General features: G+C 35.2%; 2 protein-coding genes across 2 annotated transcripts in view; both read left to right on the forward strand.

Annotated features, from left to right (window-relative positions):
- Positions 1–261: 261 nt before the first annotated feature.
- TMEM86A_2 (Lysoplasmalogenase-like protein tmem86a) lies at positions 262–3,565 on the forward strand. The gene is made up of 2 exons (XM_051219394.1): positions 262–321; positions 2,681–3,565. Exons 1-2 carry the CDS (start codon positions 286–288, stop codon positions 3,383–3,385), a joined length of 741 nt encoding a protein of 246 aa, XP_051067010.1. The 5' UTR covers positions 262–285; the 3' UTR covers positions 3,386–3,565.
- Positions 3,566–3,848: 283 nt separating this feature from the next.
- The window catches only part of MS3_00008080 (uncharacterized protein), a 45,340-nt gene continuing 35,377 nt past the window's right edge, over positions 3,849–13,811 (forward strand). Inside the window, exons 1-5 of the mRNA XM_051216419.1 lie at positions 3,849–4,996; positions 5,844–5,984; positions 6,869–6,985; positions 12,319–12,363; positions 13,229–13,375. Of these exons, the coding sequence (XP_051067011.1) occupies positions 4,815–4,996; positions 5,844–5,984; positions 6,869–6,985; positions 12,319–12,363; positions 13,229–13,375 (632 nt within the window). The 5' untranslated portion in view covers positions 3,849–4,814. The remainder of the gene's footprint in view (positions 4,997–5,843; positions 5,985–6,868; positions 6,986–12,318; positions 12,364–13,228; positions 13,376–13,811) is intronic.

Genomic DNA, 13,811 nt, shown 5'->3' on the forward strand with positions numbered 1-13,811 from the left:
GATGGCTTTTGCTTGCTATTGATTAACATAAGAGTTCGCCACAGACCAACCTCAAATTGTTGCAACGATATGACAGTGAGAGCTATCAAAAGAAAGCTGGCCGTGACATACTTACTCTAATAGACTGTCAATCACGGAAGCCCGTTAAGCAAAAGCTTCTTCTATTCTATCTACAACCATCTGAACCATTTGAATCAATCTACTTTGTCTGCTTCGAAAAGACTGAAGTACACAGTTGGCGGGGTGAATAACCTTGGAACCGGCTTTGAGTTAGAGCGCATTTCAATGTTGACGTTCGAACCAATCAGTCGAATAGCTGTTGTAAGTATACTCTGTATATTTTAATATGATTGCTTGTCAGAAAATAAATAAATTGTCATTTTTTGACTCATGAGGTAGTCATGAGTTTATTGTTCTAATGAGTCCACGTAACTTTACTTCATCTCAGAAAAATTTTCCAAAATACCCATCCATCAACGAATATTCCTTCGGTCGGTTTTATATAATGAAAACACTTATTAGGAGACCATATAAGTCCAAAAGATTCATAAAAGAGCTGATTTCTATACCTCTAGGAATAGGTTATGACCTTCGTTATTGATAAAGTCTGAATTATGTAGCACTTGTCCTCAGTGGGCGAACATGTCTTTTTCAATATGATTACATGGCGAGACTATAACTTTTGGACGAACCAACCAAATGCTGTCTACCTACTTGAATCAGCAGTCATTTTTTGGAAAAGTAAAAACATTATCCAATCAGTCCGAAAACTAACTATGGTTGCGTCTTCTCAGTTGTTAAAATACAACGATGAGTAAGTCCTTTCTCCAGGAATGATCACTTCATTAATTTGCCGAAGGAGACTAGCTTTACGTCTCGAAGGGCAACGATTAAACGGTCTTCAAACATCCGACTCAGATATGAGAAACCGTAGATGGTTAGTAATGTCCTAAGAAAACCATCGATGAACGGTCAATAACTGTCCAGCACAGTGATTTTTAGGGTTAGCAATCTAATATGTAGAAGTTCGGACAACCAAATTTACACAACACAACGGTGACTGTCGTTGTTGCGATTACCAGGCGTACATGCTACTATGGTAAATGGTATGTCTTGGTTTCTCCCGTCCGTCAAGCCCAAAAAGTAATCAGGCCTCTCCACATAACGTCTATTAACTCCAGGAATCGAGGGGATCTGACCAAAACCGTTCAGATCTGATACTTCATCAGTATTGACGTACACTATCAGGTAATGTGTCATGAAAACTAGTCTAAATCGTTAAGCCATAGTCTAACCAACTAAACAAAATGAACCCTAGTGTCGGTTGACCTCGATCAACAACCCATTATCCAGGACATCGAGAGCACAACAGCACAAGCTGAACTTGCAGATGAAATAATGTACCAACCTGCCCTAGACTAAGATCTGTTGGGAATGCAGCGAGTGCTGTGCATCTATCATCTTGACTCATCTCAACAGTCAATGGCTTAATGGACTGATACCGCGTTTTGTTTAAACTTGAAATTGAATGACTGGCCATCACTTTCTTTTTTTCAGCTAATTGTCGTCTGTCGGTTTAGGAAGTGGTCCGACTTATGCAGTGTTCGTACCTCGTTAATCGATTCCTCAGTTTACCTAGTACCCTGTTTCTGACAGCAGGATTATTAACTTAGTCTTTCTTCGAGATGCGAGCAGCACTTCAAAGACAGCCATGATAAAAGCATGCAGCCTACAGATGTCTTATACTTTCATAGACAGTTTCAGTCATAGCGGACTGGTGCATAGTATACTCGCTTCTTGACTGAAAACCTATATCTCACTAGTATTAAAATCTAACTATCTAATATTGAAGTAGATGGGATGTTATTATAGCCTAAAACCTTTTGATTTAAAACTGAGTACTTCAGTCTCCCGCTTAAGTTGGTTTGTACGAATTCATCGACTGGTTTCGTTTGCACTCATTCTTTTTAGTTTCACTGCAAACAATGTCTTATATCACGTCGGATTACCTTTCAGCATATATAACGCATACTCTTATCGTCTTGTTCAGTGCATATTTTCATTGAACGTTTGATGTTATTTATCCATTTACCACCATAGTTATATATGTAGGAGAATGTATCATATCTCTTCGTATTAACTTAGCAAGTTTGTTAAATAGCTGCTTGTTCACTGTGACCTTATGTAAATTTCAATGTAAAATAATTATTCAGTCTTACAGGTATTGTGCTGCTAAACATTGACAAATTATTTAAGATTACTAACCGATTCAAATCATTATAAGCAGAGATGAGTAAAGGTCAGCAGTGTAATCCAGGAATCACGTTTCGTCCCATTTAAGACTCGTCGTCTAGATGTACCTGAATTCCAGCATGAGATTCAACTATGGGATCCAGGTACATCCAGCTGATGAAACCTAAATAGGACGAAACTCAAGTACTGGATTACACTGCTAGCCACCATTCATCTCTGCTTATAATGCTTGCGACTCAGAGCAATTTCGAGGCAATTCACATATGTCAATAACAGACTGATCGATTGCAGCCCTCAACTTTATTTAAAAAAATGCAAACTGCCAATACAAATGATTCAAGTTATGTTAGATCTTTCTGTAATTTTTTTTATCGATATATCAAAATTTTAGCATTACTTTCACTTGATCCTCCTTTCTGTTTTTCAGGTCAAATGTTTGGGACCACGTTTAGTTTTATTCTTTAAAACATTTGCTTTATTCTATGTTCTTTATCCGAAATATGAGTCGACTGTGGGTTATTGTGTTTTCAAATGTGCACCTATTTTATCACTTGTTGCATTTGTTTATATGTATGGGGTTAAGATACCAAACAATCAAGCCTATTCTTTAAAAATTTTTCTTGGTCTTCTATTCTCTTGTTTAGGCGATGCATTTTTGGTATGGCCTAGTCTTCTTATTCCTGGCACGGCTATGTTTGCCATTACACATATATTATACATTTACGCATTTGGTTTTCAACGTTTAAAACTATCTATATTGTTCATTTTACTGCCAATACTTCTCTGTGTATGTGTTTCTGTAAAAGAAGGACTAGACGGTATCAATACACTTGTTATTCCAGCTTATGGATTAATATTAGTAATTATGGTATGGCGTGCATTAGCCCAATTAACTAAACATGAATATTCTATACCATGGACATGTATAGCTTCTGCCGTTGGTGGATTACTATTTGGTGTATCTGATACTATATTGGGAATTTGTTTATTCTCTAGTGATATATCGCCATTTAAATGTAATTTAATTTTACCAACGTATTATGCTGGTCAGTTGTTGATTTCTGTATCTGTTGTTGATAGCCATTTAACATCAATAAAAACGAGTCCATATCATGAAGATAAAAAGCAGTAGTAGTTGCGTTCCTTTATTAAATAAAAAGCCTTTTCTTCCATCACCTGTTTATTTTCTCTGCTTTTTGACATATATTTGTCTTCATTACTTCTTTGTACTTTTTAGCTTGCTTATTATTTCACGATGTGTTCATATTGTTGTTCATAGTTGATGATAAATAAATAAACGCTTATTTTTGCATCTGTTATCTTGTTTTATTACATACCTGTCTATGTATGGCATTGTTTCTTGTTAACTAAATCATACTTCAATCAGATGTGGTAGGTAGTATAAAGGGAGTAAATTTTCAAAATAATCATACAATAAAATACTACACGGTATCAAATTTAATTTGAAGTTTTCTTTAATTGGGGAGATTTTGTCATAGTATATTTTCAGGTTTCGGTCAGCAATAGAGTCAAGGATGCATGTTTGGTCCTATTTAGGACTTGACAACTAGACGTTCATGCATCATATCAGAGCTATAACCTAGTATTTATCGCTGCGATGCGGATTCATACATTTGATAACTCCTTAGTAATATGAAATACGCCTCTTGAATTTTGGTGCCCATCATAATTCAAGAATTTACCAAAAATATCCATTTCTAAGCAATATCGATGCATCTATTGAGGATGTTTATGTGTCCACAGAGGCTGTGTTGAATATCAACAACCGGAAAATACAAACTCTTTCAGATAGCCGATTATGGTTTGATACAGCTCTTAGTGCTTCACTTTCTAATAAGACTATTCAGAGGGCTAGTATCCGTAAAATATACCCCTCAATAATTTGTTTTTCATTGATAACGGATTATCAGCACTACTTTCTTCGAAATAAAGTAGTTGTTAGATTACTTGCCATATCAAAAGGTGTGGCTACAATTGATGTTCACTTCTGCATTCTGTAAATATTAATCATAGGTTTATCTTTGACGTGTGGTTAAGTTACGACTGACTTTATGCTTTTACTTTTGTATCAGACTTCGTAGTTCTCTGTAAAACAAAACTCAATGTACAGAAGAAATCGGCGCCTGTCTCAATTCTTCTGAGGCACGAAAAGTTCTAGAGAGAATACCATCTCGTTTATCCTTCCCATCCTATCCGACCGATACTTATGGGCTAATAAAAGTATTAGGATTTCATGTCTTCCTTTTATCAAGTTTTATGACTTTAGTGTTATAATTCCGGTTACCTTTGGGGTTGGTGGTTCGGTTCCTATAGTTTGTGGGTTTCTATCATTATTTCCTTATACAAATAGCGAATGTATTGAAGGAATAAATGTTTGCAATCGTATGACTCGTTTTATTAGCGCTTTCCTTAGAGAAGCAAAATTGTTTGACAAAGTTTGCAGTTTATCTCTGCCTTTTTCCTCAATTTAGGACAAATAATATTTTATGAAGAAAGAGACACTTTAAAACTTGTTTGCATTTGAAGAATATTCTTCTAAGATGAAATCAATTCAATCGGGGTCCATGCACAGACGCAGTGATCGTTTGTTTCCTATTCATCCGCATAATTTGAATAAAGTTATACAAGATGAATGGAATAGTATTATGCAATGGTTATGTGATGTTTTATCATCTGGTGATATCATGTGTGAAATTAATCCAGTATTTACTACTATTCAAAGGTTAGTTATGTCGATACTATTACATTTAATAATCATTTTATTAATCTGGTTCTTAATCCACAGTGTATATTTGGAAACGTTTCGAGGAAGAGTATGTATTTTGATCGTTAATAACCAAATTTCATTCGCTTGTACATGAAATATTTAATTGTGAAATAGATCACTTTTTAGTGAGATAATTCAAAAGGACTTAATTTGCTGAGAAGCGATACAAATTTATGTTATGTGATAGCCACCTCAAATTAAATTTACACAACAACAATCTAGACATTGGGGTGGTAGTTTAGTAGTTGGACCACTCGGCTTCCAACCAGTAAGTTTCGGGTCCTAACTTCTTTCCATCTACTTCAGTTTGGGCATCCGAGTAGTGTCTCTACCACCCATGCATCCAAAGTATCGCTTAAAACTGAGCAAACAAACATGTACTTGGTAATTAAGCTACAATAAGGTAGATCATAGATCTAAACTTAACTCTTCTATGTCAGTCTGAAGGACACACATTAGTACAGAAATACTTCGCAGAATCGAATTTACAGATTAGTCGATATGACCACACTGATAAGTTTCCCGATAACCCATTCAAATCGAATAGATTTTCTAAAACAGAGTCACTAAATGACTGAATTTATCACTAGAGAATGTATTATGTTATCTTTATACGAGATATTCAGCTAACGGAGTATGCTTTAACAATGATTAATGGGAGGAAGCCGAAAAAAAACCGATCAACCTTTAGTACCGCATCCATTGTATTACCTATGAATATACATTATTGTTTAGATTGTGCAATCATTCTAATGTTTATTCATAATCAATGAAATGTCCTTTTTTATCGCTATCCCTCTAGATTTATCAATATATTTGGAATGCGTTTATCCAAAACACAGCGCATTGCTTTAATTCGTCTAACTGTAGCTTATATATGTTGTCCAAATATTGATACGCAGGTTATATTCAATGCGTTAGAGCTTTTAAACAAGTTGATGAGGTATGAGTATATATGTGTATGTGCATTTACTCAAATACTTAATGTTTCAATCACTTTGCATTTTTATTCAGTCATAGGTATAGATGATTAACTTATAATTAGTGAGTTTTTAATTCTGTGCATTACAGATATTGCTTATAATATAGAGTTAGTCACTCTGTCGTAGGCAACTTCGAACGTGGCATGAATCCGTAACTATTCAGGCTATAACATATCACATCGTTATAGCGATGTAAAAAAATCGATAAAACGAGAAAAAGGTGGATATTAAAAGAACATAATTCTAAAGAAACAGACACGATCGAAGAATAACTTCAAGATTTAGGTGTAAACAGATGATAAATTACACTAAGTCTCTGTAACTGGTTTTTAGCCCTTATCTCCTAAGTTCTTTAATCATAGATTGTGATTATGGTGCCATCTCTAACCTGAAAGTTTGCACTTCCTGAAACCATAGATCAGCAAAAATAACTTCAAGGATTGATACGATATCTTGGTTTGATCTCTGTTGGTTTCCAATCTAGCCACAATTGCACGTCAAGGTAGGCCATTGTTAGTCATGCTTAACGTATGTCTCAATTATCCGTTTTGATGAGGGTTTAACGGACTTACTTTTTCTTCTTAAACCATAAGAATACCTCGGCATTACTCACCTGGTGCTTCCACCATATGCAAGTAATGTTTCTTATACACTTATGATTGGATGCTTAGAACGAACTAATGTATCATAGTTTCACAGTTGTGAAATAACGCATAACGCATACACTTCAGTATCATTGCTTTTAAATATGCAGACAGACATCTCATACTACATTTGTAGTGTTTATAAATTAATATTTAATTGTTTATTATGTATAATTTTTTCATTTGACTCTTTTGTGCAGTAAATCATATTCTCTATCATCATCAACCTTGTCTATTAACTGGAAAAACTTCTTTGATATGCGAGAATGGATTGATGATGCGTGGCAAGCGAATTCTCACTTAATTCAACTGTCTAAGTAAGTTATAGTAATTATTATTTGTTCACTCAACCATGATGCTATCAGAATGACTAATTTATTACTACTTAATTGGAAGAACACATAGACCAACTAAATGATTACTACAGACGAGAGAACACTGGGAATCCATTAGTTACTATTGGTTCAGAGCTTTATTACCAATACATAATCTTGACTTTTTTAGTATTATTTCCAATGGTAAGCTTAATGTATTTTTGAATTAATTTCCAACGGTTTTATGAAGTACCTAAATAATGCACCTGCTGTTGAGAACTTTCTGTTTTCTTGTTCACCTTCACTGACGATAGTTCGTTGTTTATGCATAATTATATCCTATTGCATCAATTACGGTTACTTTTTCTAGAATACTCTCCAATATCTTTATTTTGGGATTTTAATTCTTGACAGCTTACTGTTGGCATGATGATATGTGTGTTTTTTATCTTTAATTTTGACTATCTACTAATACTTGGGGCGTTGCGTTAGATTTTTGCTTCTAGGTTTGAATAGTCCCAATGAAATATTTTGCACGATGAAAGGGAGTTTTATTTTCTAAGATATTGTTATAAAAAAGTGGTAAAAATTAATAGAACGGATCAATGATCCATTGTTTGCTTGGTTTTGACTATTCTTATGCTATGGAACAGGTAAATCACTCAGCTTTCTACCGGGTTATTGCAGGTTCAATCCTCTCTCCGCCTATTTTAGTTTGCGCAACCAGGTAGTATCACTTGTCCTCCCATACAAGTAAAATATATCTGAAAGCTGAGTACATAAATCTTTACTTAGTACATAAGCAAATTATTCGTTAATCATGCAAATTACTTAAATGGAAGATAACGTTGGATTTTAATGAATGATGAGCTCTCTTACATAGTGTCAACATAATGCAACGACACAATGTTTCCTGATTTTCAATTGTTTACAAGACAGATTTATTGATACAAACACTCAAATAAATCAGTATCAAAAGAGATCTGATCAATAGAATAGGTCTTTTAGTCTAGTTTTGATCACAAAAGTAAACATAATTAGTTACGTCATTTAACAAATAAACGATTAAGTAGTAATAGTTTTGTAGACTATTCACATCTCAATTAAAAATCTCCTGTTGAGCTGATTATTTTTTTGTAAATTAAAAAGAAGTCAACTGTACTTATCGAAATCTAGCAATTTCAAATTTACACAGTTTTATTATTGAATGTTGTTTATCCTTTCTTCATTGTTATAGGATATGATAAACATGTATTTATAATAATGGATAAATAAACACATGATTTATAATAAATATAATAACAAATTAATAAATATACATTTTATTTTGTTTATCACAAATATTCAATCGAATTTATACACATATAACTTGATAAATATCGTGTTTCTCATCACTAGGTATTAGTGTATCATGAATTTTATTGGTGGATATTTAAATGGTTTATACTTTTCAGCTGATTCCAATTAACTCCTAATTTGTAGTTTTGTGACCAATCGATTCTCAAAGTTTCCACCTTAAAGCTGCGAAATAATATCTTTAAAAGTAGAGGATATATGTTGGAACTACCAACTGACCAGTACAAATATTGGGTCAAATGTATTAACTAAGAGAGTTGTTTGTTTAATGAAGTGAAAATTCTTCATTTATTGAGTTTGTTGAAACTCGTGTTATTCATGCGACTTACCACCGCGAGTTATTATGGCTAAGGTTGAAGTAAATATAACAGAGGCTAAAGGTGATGATTCAATTAAAATATGATATCAGTCATCAGAATCATTGACTAGCGTATTGATTTATAGTTTTAGGTTCAGGCTTTCTGATTGTGATTTTCAGAACAGACATAATTCGTAATTGAAGACTTAAGGTGATACAGTTCGTATTCGATTTGAGTGAGGTATATGAAACATTTCAATTGCTTATGAGTTTTTGTACATAACTTAGGAAATAAACATCTTAGTGTTAGAGCCATTGATGAAATTCGATAATTTAGAGAAATTAGATAATGAATCACCCGATATTAGATTTACTTAGGATTCAGACAATGATAAGTTACCTTTTCTGGATTGCCTAGTTATAGAAGGGATGAAAATGGATATTTTGATGTGATTGTTTTCGGAAAGGCAACGCACTCGAACGAATATTAAGGTTTCGAAATCCTCACACTCCATCAGTGAAAAAGTATCAGTTGTCTTCAGCTTTTTAAGAACGGCACACACGTTGATGACAAGTGAAAAAGAGAACGTGGGACTAATGAACATAACCAAAATTTTTAAAATAAATAACATGGAATCAACAGAGTACTTTAATGCAACATAGAGGTGTTCTTTAAAACATTCGATATACTACTAAGCAACTTTGTTCATCTTAAAAAACAAAATATCTAAGGATCCACAATCTAATTCTGCCTAAATTAGAATGTTCAAACTACGACTCAGTGCACATTCGAGAAACTAGGATCAAAACAAGTATGAACATCGTAGAGCTGCTACGTGAACATCGAGGAATTTAGTAAAATTTGAAAAACTGGTCATAGATTCACGTGCTATAGTATCACGCCACAAGATTAACTTTGGTAGTATTGAAATTGTTCAAAACATTTTTAAGATCACAATGGCTCATGGCAGAAACACTCCATAATATATGGAATTCAAATTGTCTGAATAGATACAAGGGGCTAAGATTAAATTTTACTTTACCCTAACACCTACTCTCTTACTTCAGTCAATAAACTATATTAAATTTATCTATCACTGTTAACTAAATAGCATATTCATTTCTCATCAAAGCGAAGACGCTGATAAAATGCAGAGCCTTTTCATAGACCCCAAATGCCCTGGTATGGCCGAGAGCGGGATGGGTTCGCCCTCCCTCTCGAAATGCTCTCACACGTCCACGCGTATACAGCCTCTGCCAGGGAAGTCCTGCTCACTGCCTTCTCGTGGCGGGGGACGAAAAGCGAATGTCCGGCGCTTTAACCGGATCCCAAACCAAATCAATGGTGCACATGGGCTCCAGTATCCTGCGGGAACAAATGGAGTATGAACCAATTCCTTGGTCACCGGCTACCATGGGACTGCATCTCCTCACGATGCTCCACTGCCTTGTGGGTTACACCTTCAGGTCGAAGGCTCGGGGTGTGACCCCCTAAGACAACCACCTGCTTCGGTTTGGGCACCCGAGCAGTATCTCAGCCCGCACACAAAAACACTAAAACATGATAAACTGTCTACTTATGAAAAATATTCCTCTCGCTCCAAATAACAAGTGTGGCGCATATATATTTGGCGCACCCTTGTACCAATATGTATGTGTTCAAATAACACATGATAAACTTTTGATAGCACTGAGCGACCACGCCAGAATGTTTGGGATGCGTTTCTCCTCCTCTAAATAAAAGTTGTTCCTTCAAGACAGGTCTGCGTCAACACCCGAAGTAGTCGAACGCGTCGGAAATTTCACTCATCTTGGAAGTCTGATAAACCCTAATGGGTTATTGTTTGATGAAATCTCAGCACGGATTCAGAAAGCTCGTTTGGCTTTTGCCAACTTACGTCACCTAAGGCGAAGGCAAGATATCTGTCAATCAGTTAAAGGACGAGTATACTACGTAGCAGTTTGTTCTGTTCCACTTTAAGGCTACGAAACGTGGCCATTAAGAATTTAAGACATTCGTAAGCTACTAGTATTTGACCACAGATGTCTTAGAAATATTGCTCGCATCTACTGGTATCACCGGGTACGTAATAGTGAGGTTGGACTCAGAGTATTAGGGAATGATGGTAAGTCAGTTGATGAGGTTGGTTTACGTGTTACGTATGCCTGAACACTGATTCAGTCAGTCAGTCAGTCAGCTAAAACGTAGGACCAGGCACATATACGCATCGGTCCAAGTTGCCATACCTCATTAACACAACAAGATGGACACCGGATTCATAAAAGTAGTTAATTCAGAGGTGGTAATATACAAAAGGAAGACTGCGATAAGGATATAGTACAGGAAGAAAGAATTAGTTCGTAGAAAGAAAGATATGAAGCGACTTTAATCTCATAGTTTAAGGGAAGATAGTGTATACACCTATGTCATTGCGATCGATTCTGAGCCATGTCACCCAGAGTCTTCAACCATTGGTTACGATAGTCGTGTAGACCCCAACCGAGTAGTCTGCATCTACCAACATGGCTCAGACTAGAAGTTAGTGACTTCAAGTACTGATGCCACGTTTTGGTTGGGCCGCACCTAACTTTCTTCCAACCATGCCCAACACTAGTCAGCATTGTGCGTCGTGGTAATCAGTGTTCTGGAGGTACCTGAAAAGGAAATTGGATTAGAGATGGTCTTAGTGACCTGAGAGCGTGACCGCAGTGCCCAAGGGACAACTGCTTGAGGTCGGTCACACACGACCTTTTTATGGGTAATTCTTGTGTCAGCTCCGTACTTTTTGGGATATCCGTGGGATAAGATGAGGTGTGCATTTTTAGGGTCGACCTTTTCTAACCCCACCCCTTTTTGTGGGAAGGCAGCATCGCTGTCATGCTGGTTGTCTGAAGGAAACACCTTACTGATGTCACACCTCTGTACAGTCAGCAGTACGACTTCGCCTTCGGACCTTGGGTTTGTTGCTTTTAGTCTTACCGCTCTTCAGCCGACCTGTCTGACATGGTAGGACCTTGAGGAACAGCTGTTCCAGCGAGTATAGCTCGGTTGCTTCATCACGATAGGCATGTCCGATCACCACGTCAAGGTAGCAACAACGGTCGGAGTACTTTGTTGGGGTCCGCGTGACTGTCGTAACCAATGGTTGAAGACACTTGGTGACATGGCACAGAATCGATCACAGTGGCGTCGGTGTATACACTGTCTATCTTCCCTTAAACTATGAGATTAAAGTCGCTTCATATCTTTCTTTCTACGAACTAATTCTTTCTTCCTGTACTATATCCTTATCGCAGTCTTCCTTTTATATATTACCACCTCTGAATTAACTACTTTTATGAATCCGGTGTCCATCTTGTCGTGTTAATGAGGTATGGCAACTTGGACCGATGCGTATATGTGCCTGGTCCTACGTTTTAGCTGACTGACTGACTGTTGACAATCAAAATACCATGAGTTTCATACGATATTTGTCTTTAATTGCTTTTGTATAACTCATTTATTGTTTTAAAGGATAATAAAGAAGGGTTGTTTATTGGTATAGAGAAATAAAGTCTATTCTCTCTTTTATTTTAGTTCAATTATCTTTTATAATTTCTTAAAGAAAGATCATTTATTTATTTATTCGATTTTAACATTTTCCTTTTTCTCTTAATTAAAAAAAAATTGAAAATCAAACAGAACAGAATTTGTAAAATTACAACAGATCACTGTATTATGCTCAAAGTAAGTACTGTATGTAACTGTGGTTATTTTTTTATTTAATTATAATTCTTGTTATCAGTAGTATAATAAACATCCTATAATAAATTATGCTTTATACATTGTTTAGCTATTATAAAGAAGATTAATATTTTCATGTTTGCATAATAATTGTTTTTATTCTTAGTTATTTTATTTTAATCTATGGTTATATAGTTGTGTATCTGTGTATCTGTTGTTCATTCCGACAACTACTAGCAGCTTGTTCGAAAGCAGCCTAAATAGTATTGTGGAGTGTGGTTAGCTACTGTTTTGATATGTATATGTAGTCCTTATTGTAAGCTGCATCCTTTGACTACTATAGCTTTACTGTTGATAAATTATGATCAGCCATAAATTTGTTACTCAGCTTTGCATATGAAATGTCATAGTTATGTATCTATTACGACCTACTAGTTGCAGTGTATTGTTGTCCAGTACTATACCTGTTTAATCATTGAAATCATTTGACTAAATATTTAAAGGATCTATGATCACTAGACTGTACTTATATTCTTATAAGAGGTTAGGAAACTTGTGAGTTTGCATGACCTATAGATCATGTTGAGAATACAACAAAGTTAGTGGGCTTATCGTTAATGATTGGTTGAAGACACAACACTGATATCTTGATGTAGCGGTCACTCTTGCCTCTCATAACAAGCTAATTAAGTTATCTTGGTTGGGGCTCCGATTCCCTGAGGTCCCACTATATCAAACAGGTTGTTAAGGTATAACAATTTAAATGGTTTCATATTCATGTCAGGTCTTACACATTGACTGTGACGGACTGACTGTCTATTGCTCGTGTTATAATTATTTCAATAACCATGTTTTTTCTGTTCAACAGGTTCTTTCCGAAAAGTTCAATTGAAGAAATTTGGTTAGAATTTCGTCATCATATTTGTAGTGATATATTGACTGGAGCGCCGATAAGATATTTGGGTCATTTTTTAATTTATACACCATTTTATCCAAAATATTTTGATGAGATTAGGTAGGCATTTAGTACATAGAGTTTATTACTACACTTTTGCTCATATCTTGCATAAAATATTGGTATTGAGATAATGGTTTTCAAGGTTCTATGTAATTTGTTCATTCATCTATCAACTGTTCAGTTTTGGTGTATATTAATGCCTTTATATAAATTATAAACACCAATTAGAAAGGAGCGCCATTTCATTGAATATATGCTAGGTGGAGTTACTAACCGCATCTACCTTTTTTAGTAGTACATGTGTATGTGTGCTAGTAAGTATTTCCTACTGATCTTAATGGTGTTTTGCTTCCGTTAGTCAATAATTCTATGTTAGTTATAGATAATGACTGTTCATATAGAAAGAGACCAACTTTAGGGAAAACAAGTCACTTTAATTTTACTCATCCAGTCAATTTTACTGCTGCTCATTTCTTCATATCTCGGGATTCGA

The sequence above is a fragment of the Schistosoma haematobium genome, chromosome 4 (assembly GCF_000699445.3).
Source record: "Schistosoma haematobium chromosome 4, whole genome shotgun sequence".
NCBI classification, from domain to species: Eukaryota; Metazoa; Platyhelminthes; class Trematoda; order Strigeidida; family Schistosomatidae; genus Schistosoma; species Schistosoma haematobium.

Bases quoted from the DNA above. Each gene is read 5' to 3' on its own strand.
- TMEM86A_2 (XM_051219394.1), top strand. From the start codon at position 286: ATGTTGACGTTCGAACCAATCAGTCGAATAGCTGTT. The intron at 322-2,680 runs GTAAGTATACTC...TCTGTTTTTCAG, and splicing joins CAATCAGTCGAATAGCTGTT to GTCAAATGTTTGGGACCACG.